Genomic DNA, 15164 nt, shown 5'->3' on the forward strand with positions numbered 1-15164 from the left:
CCCAACTCATTCTATGAAGCCACCATCTCCCTGATACCAAAACCAGGTAAAGACATTACAAAAAAAGAAAATTACAGACCTATATCCCTCATGAACACAGATGCAAAAATCCTCAACAAAATTCTAGCCAAGAGAATTCAACAACATATCAAAAAAATAATTCACCACGACCAAGTGGGATTTATACCAGGTATGCAAGGCTGATTTAATATTAGAAAAACCATTAATATAATCCACCACATAAATAAAAGACAAAAACCACATGATCTTACCAATTGATGCAGAAAAGGCATTTGACAAAGTCCAACACCCATTTATGATAAAAACTCTCACTAAAATAGGAATTGAAGGAAAATTCCTCAACATAATAAAGGGCATTTATACAAAGCCAACAGCCAACACCACTCTAAATGCAGAGAACCTGAAAGCATTTCCTTGGGAACGGGAACCAGAGAAGGATGCCCTTTATCACCGCTCTTATTCAACATTGTGCTAGAAGTCCTAGCCAAAGCAATTAGGCTAGACAAAGAAATAAAGGGCATCCAGATTGGCAAAGAGGAAGTAAAATTATCTCTACTTGCAGATGACATGATCTTATACACAGAAAACCCCAAAGAATCCACGAGAAAACTACTGAAACTAAGAGTTTGGCAGAGTCTCAGGTTATAAGATAAACATACAAAAATCACTTGGATTTCTCTACATCAACAAAAAGAACATCGAAGAGGAAATAACCAAATCAATACCATTCACAGTAGCCCCCAAGAAGATAAAATACTTAGGAATAAATCTTACCAAGGATGTAAAAGACCTATACAAAGAAAACTACAAAGCTCTACTACAAGAAATTAAAAAGGACATACTTAAGTGGAAAAACATACCTTGCTCATGGATAGGAAGACTTAACATAGTAAAAATGTCTGTTCTACCAAAAGCCATCTATACATACAATGCACTTCCGATCCAAATTCCAATGTCATTTTTTAAGGTGATAGAGAAACAAATCACCAACTTCACATGGAAAGGAAAGAAGCCTCGGATAAGCAAAGCATTACTGAAAAAGAAGAAAGTGGGAGGCCTCACTCTACCTGATTTCAGAACCTATTATACAGCCACAGTAGTCAAAACAGCCTGGTACTGGTACAACACCAGGCACACAGACCAGTGGAACAGAATTGAGAACCCAGATATAAATCCATCCACATATGAGCAGCTGATATTTGACAAAGGCTCAGAGTCAGTTAATTGGGGAAAAGACAGTCTTTTTAACAAAGTGCTGGCATAACTGGATATCCATTTGCAAAAAAAATGAAACAGGACCCATACCTCACACCAAGCACAAAAACTAACTCAAAATGGATCAAAGACCTAAACATAAAGACTAAAACGATAAAAATCATGGAAGAAAAAATAGGGACAACCTTAGGAGCCCTAATACAAGGCATAAACAGAATACAAAACATTACCAAAAATGACGAAGATAAACCAGATAACTGGAAGCTCCTAAAAATCAAACACCTATGCTCATCTAAAGACTTCACCAAAAGAGTAAAAAGACCACCTACAGATTGGGAAAAAATTTGCAGCTATGACATCTCCGACCAGCGCCTGATCTCTAAAATCTATATGATTCTGTCAAAACTCAACCACAAAAAGACAAACAACCCAATCAAGAAGTGGGCAAAGGATATGAACACACACTTCACTAAAGAAGATATTCAGGCAGCTAACAGATACATGAGAAAATGCTCTCGATCATTAGCCATTAGAGAAATGTAAATTAAAACTACGATGAGATTCCATCTCACTCCAACAAGGCTGGCATTAATCCAAAAAACACAAAATAATACATGTTGGAGAGGCTGCGGAGAGATTGGAACTCTCATACACTGCTGGTGGGAATGTAAAATGGTACAACCACTTTGGAAATCTATCTGGCGTTATCTTAAACAGTTAGAAATAGAACTACCATACAACCCAGAAATCCCACTCCTCGGAATATACCCTAGAGAAATAAGAGCCTTCACACAAACAGATATATGCACACCCATGTTTACTGCAGCTCTGTTTACAATAGCAAAAAGCTGGAAGCAACCAAGGTGTCCATCAACGGATGAACGGGTAAATAAATTGTGGTATATTCACACAATGGAATACTATGCATCGATAAAGAACAGTGATGAATTTATGAAAGATTTCACAACATGGAGGAACCTGGAAGGCATTATGCTGAGCGAAATTAGTCAGAGGCAAAAGGACAAACATTGTATAAGACCATTATTATAAGATCTTGAGAAACAGTATAAACTGAAAAGAACACATACTTTTGTGGTTACGAAGGGGGGAGGGAGGAAGGGTGGGAGAGGGTTTTTTACTGATTAATTAGTAGATAAGAACTGCTTTACGTGAAGGGAAAGACAATACTCAATACATGGAAGGTCAGCTCAACCAGACTAGACCAAAAGAAAGAAGTTTCCGGGATAAAATGAATGCTTCAAAGGTCAGCGGAGCAAGGGCGGGGGTTTGGGGACCATGGTTTAAGGGGACTTCTAAGTCAACTGGCAAAATAATTCTATTATGAAAACATTCTGCATCCCACTTTGAAATGTGGCGTCTGGGGTCTTAAATGCTAACAAGCGGCCATCTAAGATGCATCAATTTGTCTCAACCCACCTGGATCAAAGGAAAATGAAGAACACCAAGGTCACATGACAACTAAGAGCCCAAGAGACTGAAAGGGCCACATGAACCAGACACCTACATCATCCTGAGACCAGAAGAACTAGTTGGTGCCCAGCCACAATTGACGACTGCCCTGACAGGGAGCACAACAGAGAACCCCTGAGGGAGCAGGAGATCAGTGGGATGCAGACCCCAAATTCTCATAAAAAGACCATACTTAATGGTCTGACTGAGACTAGAGGAATCCCGGCGGTCATGGTCCCCAAACCTTCTGCTGGCACAGGACAGGAACCATCCCCGAAGACAACTCACCAGACATGAAAGGGACTGGACAGTGGGTAGGTGAGAGATGCTGATGAAGAGTGAGCTAATTATATCAAGTGGTCACTTGAGACTGTGTTGGCATCTCCTGTCTGGAGGGGGGATGGGAGGATAGAGAGAGTTGGAAGCTGGCAAAATTGTCACGAAAGGGAGAGACTGGAAGGGCTGACTCATTAGGGGGAAAGCAAGTGGGAGTACGAAGTAAGGTATATATAAACTTATATGTGACAGTCTGACTTGATTTGTAAACGTTTACTTGAAGCTCAATAAAAGTTAAAAAAAAAAAAACGGTAGCATATAATCAGGAACCAATGGTACTGAAGGAAGAAGACCAAGCTGCACTGAAGGCACTGGCAAAAAACAAGCCTCCAGGAACTGACGGAATATCGAGATGTTTCAACAAATGGATACAGTACTGGAAGCACTCACTCGTCTATGCCACGAAATTTGGAAGGCAGCTACCTAGCCTACTGACTGGAAGAGATCCATATTTATGCCCATTCCAAAGAAACGCAATCCAACCAAATGCGGCAATTATCAAACAATATCATTAGTAGCACACGCGAGTAAAATTTTGCTGACGATCATTCAAAAGCAGCTGCAGCAATATATCGACAGGGAACTGCTGGAAACTTAGGCCGGTTTCAGAAGAGGACGTGGAACCAGGGATATCACTGCTGATGTCAGATGGATCCTGGCTGAAAGCAGAGAATACCAGAAGGATGTTTACCTGTGTTTTATTGACTATGCAAAGGCATTCAACTGCGTGGATCGTAACAAATTATGGATAACACTGTGAACAATGGGAATTCCAGAACACTTAACTGTGCTCATGAGGAACCTATACATAGATCAAGAGGCAGTTGTTCGGACAGAACAAGGGGATACTGATTGGTTTAAAGGCAGGAAAGGCGTGCGTCAGAGTTATATCCTTTCACCATACCTATTTAATCTGTATGCTGAGCAAATAATTCGAGAAGCTGGACTATATGAACAAGCACAGGGTATCAGGATTGGAGGAAGACTCTTTAACAACCTGCATTACACAGATGACACAACCTTGTTTGCTGAAAGTGAACAGGACTTCATTTACTGATGAAGATCAAAGACCGTAGCCTTCAGTATGGATTACACCTCAACAAAAAGAAAGCAAAGATACTCTCAAAAGGACCAATAGGCAACATCATGATAAAGGTAGAAAAGACTGAAATTGTCAAGGATTTCATTTTATTTGGATTCAGAATCAACAACCATGGAAACAACACTCAAGAAATCAAGCAATATATTGCACTGGGCAACGGTGCTGCAAAAGACCTCTTTCAACTGTTAAAAAGGAAAGATGTCACTTTGAGGACTAAGGTGCACCTGACTCAAACCATGGTATTTTCAGTCACCTCACATGCATATGAAAGCTGGCCAATAAATAAGGAAGACTGAAGAAGAACTGACACCTTTGAATTGTGGTGTTGGCGAAGAATACTGAATATTCCATGGACTGCCAAAAGAACAAGCAAATCTGTCTTGGAAGAAGTACAACCAGAATGCTCCTTAGAAGCAAGGATGGTGAGATGTCTTACATACTTTGGACATGTCATCAGGAGGGATCAGGCCCTGGAGAAAGACATCATGCTTGGTAAACTAGAGGGTCAGCAAAAAAAAAGCGGAAGATCCTCAATAAGATGGACTGACACAGTGGCTGCAACAATAGGCTCAAGCATAACAATGATTTTGGGGATGGCACGGGATCAGGCAGTGCTTCATTCTGTAGTAGGTAGGGTCACTATGAGTCAGAAACAAGTTGACAGCACCCAACAACATCATCTTATTTATCTTCACTCTAATCTCTATTACCTCCTTCCTTCTGCTAGCTTTGGGTTTAATATGCTTTTTTTTCCTAATATCTCAAGGTGTGGAATTAGGTTACTGACGTGAGATCTTTCTTCCTTTCTAATGTAAATGTTTACAGCTATAAATTTTTCTCTGAATACTGCCTTCACTGCAACTGTAAGTTTTGTTATGTGTTTTCATTTGTCTCTAAGTATGTTCTAATTTCCCTTGTGCTTTTTGTTCTTTGGTCTATTGTTTGTTTAAGAGTGTGCTGTGTAATTTCCACATATTAGTGAATTTTCTGGTTTTCCATCTATACTGATTTCTAGCTTCATTTCATTGTGATCAGAAGAGATATTTTGTATGATTTCAATCTTTTTAAATTTACTGAGACCATAACATAGGATCTACCCTGAAAAATGTTCTATGTGCACTTGAGAAGAACGTGTATTCTGCTGTTCTTGGGTGGAGTATTCTGTATTTGTCTGCTAGGTCTAGTTTTATAGTGTTTTTGAAGTCCTCTATTTCCTTATTGATGCTCTACCCATCATTGGAAATACTGCATTCAATTCTCCAACTTAAATAATTGTAGAACTGTCTATTTCTCCTTTCAATTCTGTCAAAGCTTGCTTCATATATTTTGGGGCTTTGTTGTTAAGTGCCTATGTGTTTCCAATTGTTGTATCTTCTTGATAAACTGACCCTCTTATCTCTATATATTGTCTTTGTCTCTTGTGATAGCTTTTGACTTGAAGTCCATTTTGTCTAATATTTGTATAGTCATCCCAGCTCTCTCAGTCACATTATTTGCCATGAAATATTGACCCCTCTTTTTCATTTTCAACCTATTTGTGTTTTGGATCTAAAGTGAGTTTCTTGTAGACAGTATATAATTCTCTTTTTTTTTAATCCAACCTGCCAATCTCTACCTTTTGATTGCACAGTTAAATCCATTTACATTTAAAGTAATTACCGATAGGGAAGGACTGCTGTTTTTCCATTTGTATGTCGTGTATTCTTTTCGTCTCTTATTTCCTCCATTTCTGTCTTCTTTTGTGTTGGGCTAATTGTCGCAGTGGAACACTTTGATTCCCTTCTAAGTTCCTGCTTTTTATAGATTTTTAGATTTTTCCCCCCTGTGGTTACCATGGGGATTACATTTAACATCCTAAATTTATAATAATCTAGTTTGAATCAATACCCACTTAACTTCAATAGCATACAAAAAACCTCTGCTCCAATGCACCCCTTTATGTTGCTGTCACAAATTACATCTTATCTATATACTTTGTGTATAATAGATTTATTATTACATATGTATTCTATATATAGAAAATCCCAAAGAATTTACAAGAAAGCCAGTAGAGCTTAATAAACAAAATCAGCTAAGTTGCAGGGTATAAGATCAACATGTAAAAATCACTTGGGTTTTTATATATCAGCAATGAACAATCCAAAAAAGAAATTAAGAACATAATTTTATTTACAACAGCATCTAAAAGGATAAAATACCTAGGAATAAGTTTAAACAAGGAAGTGTAAGAATTGTACACTGCAAATTACAAAAGATCGCTGACAGAAAATAAAGACTTAAATAAATGAAAAGACATCATGTGTTTGTGAACTGGAAGACTTAATGTTGTTAAAATGTCAGCACTACCCAAAATGTTCTATAGATTCAATGTAATTCCTATCAAAATTCCAACAGCCTTTTTTTTGCAGAAATGGAAACGCCAACCCTCAAATCCATATGGAATTTAAAGAGATCCCAAAATGCCAAATCAATTTAAAAAGAACAAAGTAGAAGGATTCGTATTTCCCAATTTCAAAATTTACTACAAGTTACAGTAATCAAAACAGTGCAGCACTGGTGTAAGGACGGACATATAGACCAATGGAATAAAACTGAGAGTCCAAAACTAAACCCATATATCTATGGCCAAATGATTTGGTGTCAAGTCTATTCCATAGACTTTTCAACAAATGGTAATGGAATAACTGGATTCCACATGCAAAAGAGTGAAGCGAGGCCTCTACCTCACACCACATACAAAAATTAACTTCAAATGGATAAAAGACCTAAATATGAGAGGTAAAACCCCAAAACCCTTAAAGAAAACATACGGGTAAGTATTCATACTTAGATTCTTAGACACATGCCAAAAGCAATGAGCAACAAAAGATATAAATTTGACTTCATTAAAAAAAAAAAAAGAACTGTACATCAAAGGGCATTATCGAGAAAGCAAAAAGACAACCTACAGGATGAGAGAAAATGTTTGCAAACCATGTACCTGAGAAGGGTTTGATATTTAGAATATATAAAGTCCTGCAACTCAACAACAAAGATAAACAATTCAGTTAAAAATGGGCAAAGGACTTGAATAGACATTTCCCCAAAGATATACAAATGGTCGATGAGCACATGAAAATACGCTCAACAACATTAGCCACTTGAGAAACGCAAATCAAAACCGCAGTAACACTTCACACTCACTACCCAAAACCCAAATCCATTGCCATTAAGTCGGTTCAAACTAATGATTTCTCCATATATTAATTTTACATCTCATTGCCTTACTTAATGCTTTTATTATTTGTAGTAAGTTTTCAGACACTCTCTAGGGGTTTCCAGCTACATTATGACATCATAGGTATTTTTTTTTTTCCTTTTCTTTCAAACTGTTATTCATCTAATTTCTTTCTCACTTTACTGCAATGGCTAAAGCCTGCAGCACGGTATCAAGTAGTAGTGGTGCCAGTGGCTTCACTATCACATTCCTAATTTTAGTGGGGATGCCTCCAATGTTTCCTGTTTAAGATGAAGCTGGAGTTTGGACTGAAAGGATGATTGATACCTTATTACAGATTTATCTATTCATTACTGTTTTGTTAAATACTTTTACGAAGAAAAGTTTTGGATTTTGTTGAATACCTTGTCAGCTAACTATAGAAGTGAATGAAGGATTTTTCATCTTTTTAAGACTCATTATATTAATTCGGAAACCCTGGTGGTGTAGTGGTTAAGTGCTTACGGCTGCTAACCAAAGGATCAACAGTTCGAATCCGCCAGGTGCTCCTTGGAAACTCTATGGGGCAGTTCTACTCTGTCCCATAGGGTCGCTATGAGTCGGAATCAACTCGACGGCACTGGGTTTGGTTTTGGGTCATATTAGTAGGTTTTCCACTGTTAAATCATTTTTGCATTTCTGGAATAAATTTTACTAGGTCATAGCAATTTTTGTCAGGTTTTGTTACACTAATTTTATAAAAGAATCTGGAAGTTTCCACAGCATTTGAATTGTCTAATTTGTAAAGGTTTAGAAGAATTTTCTTGTGAAACTGAAAAGTGATGCTCTGTCTTAGAAAGTGGGCTAGTTTTTTGATAATTTCCATTTTCTGTATGGAAATTGGTTTATTTCAATTTTTTTCTACTTATTAGTTCCTCTGTTTATTCTACTTTTTAACTCACTATTTTCTAACTTTATATTAATACCTTCCTTCTACTTTAGCTCATTCACTTGTTTTTTAACTATGATTGCTATATACACCTTTACAGCCATGAATTTTATTCTGAGCACTGTTCTAGGTTATGTCATAGATTCTGAAAGGTAAGTGTTTTCTAGAAAAATTATACAAATTAAATTTGTATTTCTCCTACAACTGAAGGATCTTAACAGTTTCAAAATTTCCAGGTGGAAGAAAATTTTATTTTCTTATTTCATTAATTTCTAGTTTTACTGCATTGAGATCAGATATTTAATTACTGCTACTTTTTAGAATCTACTGAGACTTTGTCGCATATTATGTACGCAATTTACATGAATCTTGAAAAGGTGTATTATCACATTTGAGAGCAGATATAATCTTAATAGCTTCTTTAATGAGAACTGGCTTAAGTGTTCTACATTTTTACCTATTTCCAGGTGGTTCACTTGACATGTCTTGGATTAAGACACACAACCTCTGTTCTGCTATGTCAAGGGCTTTCCTTTGATTCCAGTCCCATGAGGTTCAATCCCTTAATACTTTTCCTTTGGTGAACTGACCAAATGTTATTATTTCAACTATCACCCACATGCCACTGACTCCAAAATCTCTACATTCTTACATCTGAGCTCCAAACTCTAACTTCCAAGTACCCAGAGGACAATTTCATTTCATTTTCTGCCATGTATTCAATCTCATCTAAACTCAAATCCATCTTCTTCCAAACTCTACTCCTTGTCCAAACCTTACGATAGCTTTTTACAGCTAGAACAATTCTACAATGACTTTTCTTATGAACAGACTGAAAGTTCTTAAAGTGCAGGAATGGAGCATCATGCACCTTTGTAATCCAATGAATATCAACTCCAGAACCCAATCAGTCTGAAGAGTTAACAAAGCAGCCTTTGTGAAATGTTCATGAATGACTTTAAGCTTAAACCATCAGCTTCAGGGTACTGGGGGAGAGATGGTGAGGATTGAGTCTCTAGGTCCTAAGATGCACAGACATTCCTGGAGTTGGCAACATACCCACCAACCAGTCAACCAAAGTAAATGCTAGTTTTGTCCAAGACTCAAGAGAAGTCCAGGGCAATCAATCTGCTCTTTTTCTTTCTATCAAGAAATATACATAGAATAATCTGCAGGAAGTTAGCTAGGCTAATTATATACCACACCACATGACCATATCAGTCTTGGAGGAAAGACAGCCAGAATGCTCCTTAGAAGCGATGTTCGTGAGACTTTGTCTCGCTTACTTTGGACACATCATCAGGAGGGACTAATCACTGGAGAAGGACACCATGCTTGGTAAAGTAGAGGGTAAGTGAAAAAGAGGGAGACCCTTAATGAGATGGATTGACACAATGGCTACAACAACGGGTTCAAATATAGCAGTGACTGCGAGGATGGCACAGTTCTGGGCCAAGTTTCATTCTGTTATACACAAGGTCGCTATGAGTCAGAGCTGTCTCGACAGCACCTAATGCAAGTAACACACACACTCCATAACCATATAGTGTAATACAAGTACATAGTTCAATACTCATTATAGATTGTGGCCACCTCAGGCAACTCCCAAAACCTGCTTTCTGCTCCACTCAGTCTCAAAAGCAAACAGCCATGATGGTAAGGTAAAGAGAATCAGGCACTCAGCAAATACCACTTTTAAGAGCTTCTGCCTCTAGAGTAGCAGTACATTCCTAGAGAAATGCTGCAGCAACTCTAAGCAGCTTGCAGAGAAGTTGCTGCTGCCAGATCAGTTTCACCCGGAGCAGTAGGGACATTTGGCAACTATTACTAGGAAAGGAGTACAAATAAAGAAGGTCCCATTCACCAACCACACAGGAAATTCACTGATAAAAAATTAAGAGAAACGTAGCAAGGAGGCAATATAGCTCTGGGCCAAGACTGCACGCTCTGAGGCCCCTGCTCACTACTTCCTGCTGTTTGACCTTTGGCAAATTTCTTAACCTCTCTCTGCTTCAGTTCCCTGCTGTATAAAATAATGATAATTCCTATACCCCACAGTGCTACTGTGAAAATTACATGAGATAATGCATACAAAGTACCTACGCTAATGCTTAGCACACAGTAACACAGAATTGTATAGAAAGTGTTAGATATCCTTTTCGTCAACAGTGGGATACATTTTCACTTATACTAATAGATTTCACAGCTACCATACGTTAAAAAAAAAAAAAAAAAAAAAAGACCTAAAAGAATTAGCTGGTATGTAATGAAAAAACTAATTTAAAATATACCTGTTGTGAGAACAGCACTGGATCCAGAAAATGGGTTCAGAAACAGTGTGCCCACATTTTTCATCTGTTTCAATGTTTGACCTTCGTACGTCAGCCTTTAGTCAGCATGCCGTACGTCAGCCATTAGTCAGCACGCCGTACGTCAGCCATTAGTCAGCACGCCGTACGTCAGCCATTAGTCAGCACACGGTACGTCAGCCATTAGTCAGCACACGGTACGTCAGCCATTAGTCAGCACACCGTACGTCAGCCATTAGTCCGCACACGGTACGTCAGCCATTAGTCAGCACATCGTACGTCAGCCATTAGTCAGCACACCGTACGTCAGCCATTAGTCAGCACACCGTACGTCAGCCATTAGTCCGCAGACGGTACGTCAGCCATTAGCACATCGTACGTCAGCCATTAGTCAGCACATCGTACGTCAGCCACTAGTCAGCACATCGTACGTCAGCCATTAGTTAGCACATAGCTTCAGTTAGCATATCAGACAGTAGCACATCGGCAACAGGTCTTGCTTTCCAAGAGAAGTCTACTCTCCTCTCTCACTCACGAGATACAGGGAACATGGCCACCCAGACCTGGGACAGGCTCCACTACACGGAGTAAAACGTTTACGTGCATGCACATGTGCTTAGCAGGTGTGAACTGCGTCTCAAAAGCTCAAAGACATGTTTTCCCCATAAACACAATCTGAAAACACAAGAGACTTGATTTCTTACCCAAAAGCATCATCTCTCCAACATCATATTCTTCGTTCTCTGAGGTGGGCTGTTGAGAAAGATCCAGGCTGACACATTCCTCTTGGGAGTGAAATACATTCAAATCCTCAAAGACCACCAGCTCCTGAAAGAGCAACAGGGCCCCCTCCTCTTAGTTACTGAGATTCCTTGACAGCCCTGCTGGTGAGAAAGACTAGGACACAAAGAACAAGGGAAGGGGTAAAAGGATGGGGAAAGGGCTCTCCAAATACCATACAGATGCAGCACACACAGAAGAAAGCCAGGTTCAGAGAGAAGCCAAAGAGAAAGAAAACAGAAGAAAACGTCAAAGGCGGCTATGAAGAGCTGGTCCACTCTGCTTGCTGACTACGAGAACGTGTTTTATGGGTTGGCTGAGTAGCGAAGGCGGCAAGAGCAAAGACGGTGACATACTCAGGCAGGAAACGGGGAAACTGAACCTACCTCAGGCTCAGCTTTCGAACACAGAGATGCAAGTTCCTGTTTCTGCTGGGCTCCTTCTCTGGACACTGGGGAAAGAGAAAACTGCAGTTAGTGGAAAAGTCAGTGACTCTAATATGGGGACTATACCCACACCCTGGGGTCAGGCTGTTCCCATTCCTTCCGTATGCAACTCAAGACCTTGTCTGCTCCTGAGTTCACAGATCAAGCCATAAACTCCAGGGTCTTGAACCTACATGGGTATCTCCTCATTCTGAAACAAATGATTTCCCAAATTACCCTTCAAAATTTCCCACAGAGGTGCTATTAAAGGGGAGGTTGGTGGATGGCAAAATCTGAAGATGCCCACAGCAAGCATTTCTGAAATTCCCCATAAAATGGAATCAATAATTCATCCACATTTCTTTATCCTAAAAAGATATTCCCCCCCCAAAATGCCTGAATACAATGGACAATACAGAAAGATGCACCCTGTTTATTCTGTGGCTTTACATACCCAGCACACTGCTCCAGCTTGAGAACATACTTTTTCTTCCCAACATGTCAATGTAATAGAATTAACTCCTTTTTCAATACCCACCATTCTAACCTGAATCCATTCCTGTGATGTTAAGGTTGTGTCAACTTGGCTAGTCCACGACTCTCAATGATTAGGCAATCATGCGATGATGCAATTTGGTAATCATGTAATAATGTAGATCCTTCATGTTGTGATTGAGTGTGATCAGTCAATCAGTTGTAAGGGGAGCTTCTTCAGGGGTGTGGCCTGCATACAATACATATATGGACGTTCTGGCAAAGCTTGCTTGCTTGCTCTGGATCCTGCATCCAGTTTCTTTTCATCTGACCTTCAGTCCTTGGGATTTGAGCCAGCTGCCTACCATATTGCTAGCCAATCTTGGAATTTGTCAGCCTGTGGGCCAGGGACTGGAAACCCTGGTGGCGTAGTGATTAAGTGCTTCAGCTGCTAACCAAAGGGTCGGCAATTCAAATCCACCAGGCGCTCCTTGGAAACTCTATGGGGCAGTTCTACTCTGTCCTGTAGGGTCGCTATGAATCAGAATCAACTAGATGGCACTGGGTTTGGTTTTGGTTTGGGCCAGCGACCTGCCATGTTTCCTCCCAATCTTGGGATTCATCAGCCTCTGCTGCCAGTGAGCCATCAGCCTGCCAACTGAACTAATGATCTTGGATTCATCAGCCCCTGCAGCCCGTGAGCCAGGGGCCTACTGTCTGACCTGCTAATCTTGGGTTTGTCAGCCCCTGAAGCTACGTGAGTCAGGAGAGGCCTCCAGCCTGATGCCTGACCTATGGATTCAGAACTTGCCAGCATCTACAACTCTGTGAGCCATTTACTTCACATCAATCAATCAATCTCTCTCTACATGTACGTACACATACATTTCACCAGTTTCGCTTGTCTGCAGAGCCTAGGCTAAAAAATTACTTACTGATATGGAAACCTACCCCAGTTCCCAGTACTGCCCGCTTCACTTCCAGTAAAACAACATTGGCTTCTCACCTCTATTCTGAAGGCTTGAACTCACATCCTTCATAATAACCAAGGTTTCCTTGGCTTTCTGACTGGGCTGGACCACACTTGGCTTAGGCAAGAAGGTGAGGAAGTGCTCCAGCACCAGTTGGTGGATGGTCTTGGGTCCACTAGTGGCATCTCGAAGTAGGTCTTGGCCCAGCTTTGAATTTGGAGGAACTCTGAGTATAAATGACCGTTTTGGCTTTGGGGGCATGGGGACCACTTTTGCAGCCATTGTGCCTGGCAACCACACTTGTTTCTTCAAGAGTTCAAGAGCCACTTCTTCCTGAAGGAAATCTCCCAGACAACCAAGCTGCAGACAAGAGAAACCATGGATTATCCACAAGACTAGGCAAGTCATGACTCCGCCCCAATAGGCAACTTGGGCAGTGAGGCCATGTGAGAGATAAATCAAAACGGGAATTAAAGGGAACTGGAGTAGGAAAATCATAACTGAAACATAAGGTCTCTGAACAAGATTCTCTTAGCAAAGGCTGAAAGGAAGATCCTGAGAATGAAAGCCAGAAGATGTCTGAACGCCAAGGGCCGAAATGAAGGGAGTGAAAGCAGCTCCTAGAAGGCTAAGAGCCATCTTCCTAGGAAATACGATGTGCAAAACCCACTGAGAAGAGCAGTTCCACTCATGCTGGTAAAAAAGCAATGGGCTAGAAGACACAAAACCTGGAGTCCAATACCAAGAGCATCTGCTTAGAAGTCATGCTGGCCACCGAATCTGGGCAAATGGCACCCCTTGGGGTCGCACCTCTTTCACATGCCCTTCAGGAGCGGTTGATGACTCTCCAAGGGAGCAAATGCGTGAGGTGTCTACACATGGTTTGCTGATCCTCGTCGCCGTCAAAACCCAGTTGAGAACTACAGAGGGCGTCACATTAGGAGCCCATCAACCAAGGGGCACCTTTAACGCAAAGCCCAGTGGCAGGAACGCCTGGGACAAGAACACGGCTCCCTGCCGGGCCTGGCTCCTCCCGCAAGTGACCCCAGAGGCCGCCTGAGCCTGATTCCCGCCCTCATGGAGCCCGCTCACCTCTCGGGGCCTCTGCCGCCGCTGGGAGCTAGCCGGGGACGACCCAGAGACCCAAGCTCGGGATAGACAGGGAAATTTGGCGCGAGATGCCAAGCCCTTCCCTCGCCCTTCGGAGGGTCCTCACAGGCCACTATTGGTGCGCTCCGCCGCCAGTTAGGCAGTACAGCGAGGACGCGGTGCCTTCTGGGAAGCCGGGTGCCACTCAGCCTTGACGTCCGCCCTGTGCCTCGTTTCCGGTGCGGAACCCTGGTCTCCCCGCTCGGAGCGAGCCCTCTGCGCTTGAGAAAGCGAGGCTAGAGCCCGGTCGATAGAGCGAACAGAGCCGTGGGGAGGCCAGGCTAATGGCAGCCGCCCTCTCTGTGGCTCTGCATAAGAAACAGAAAGCTGGAGGCTGGCTCCAGTCCTCCATAACGGGCTGGCACGACTCCAGGTGCAGGCACGCTCACTCCATGGCTTGCTGGGAAATGCAGTGTAGCTACAAACAGCCAATGGGAGACAGCCAGGCGCGGCAGTTGGGGTGGGGCAGGACCGAGGCTGGACCGGAAGCGGGCTGTCTCTGTGACCGGAAGATCAGCTCAAGGCCGCTGCAGTTTCCGCTGCAGCATCCGGGGCGGGTCTAAGAACGCGGAGGCGAATTGGATGGAGTAGGCGTAGGTGGCCGCGCTATTCTGAGCGTCATTCCAGGTGTACCTTCTGCTAGGGGGGAAGCAGGTAATTAAGAGCTGGACGATCTTTCCCCTCCCCTGCTTGCCAGCTTCTGCTCTACGGTCTGCGCCTGCATCTCATTTTCTAAGAGATCATGCGCATGTCCTTGTCGCCGCAAC

At 41.7% G+C, this 15164-nt stretch overlaps 1 protein-coding gene and 1 long non-coding RNA gene across 3 annotated transcripts in view; one reads left to right on the forward strand and one right to left on the reverse strand.

Moving 5' to 3' along the window:
- Window positions 1-14449, reverse strand: part of ZNF200 (zinc finger protein 200) — a 36946-nt gene extending 22497 nt beyond the window's left edge. Inside the window, exons 1-4 of one of the 2 annotated variants that reach the window (XM_010597367.3) lie at window positions 14341-14449; window positions 13284-13608; window positions 11765-11829; window positions 11303-11426 (exon numbers count right to left, since the gene is read on the reverse strand). In XM_010597367.3, coding sequence (XP_010595669.1) covers window positions 11303-11426; window positions 11765-11829; window positions 13284-13530 — 436 coding nt within the window. In that variant the 5' untranslated portion in view covers window positions 13531-13608; window positions 14341-14449. Of the gene's footprint in view, window positions 1-11302; window positions 11427-11764; window positions 11830-12350; window positions 12474-13283; window positions 13609-14340 lie in introns of those variants that run through there. The other variant, XM_023557451.2, reaches the window with a different exon arrangement.
- LOC135232960 (uncharacterized) overlaps window positions 14431-15164 on the forward strand; it is a 28322-nt gene continuing 27588 nt past the window's right edge. The window contains exon 1 of the long non-coding RNA XR_010323607.1: window positions 14431-15051. This is a non-coding gene — a long non-coding RNA (uncharacterized LOC135232960). The remainder of the gene's footprint in view (window positions 15052-15164) is intronic.

This window comes from Loxodonta africana, chromosome 12, assembly GCF_030014295.1.
Source record: "Loxodonta africana isolate mLoxAfr1 chromosome 12, mLoxAfr1.hap2, whole genome shotgun sequence".
In the NCBI taxonomy this organism is placed as follows: domain Eukaryota; kingdom Metazoa; phylum Chordata; class Mammalia; order Proboscidea; family Elephantidae; genus Loxodonta; species Loxodonta africana.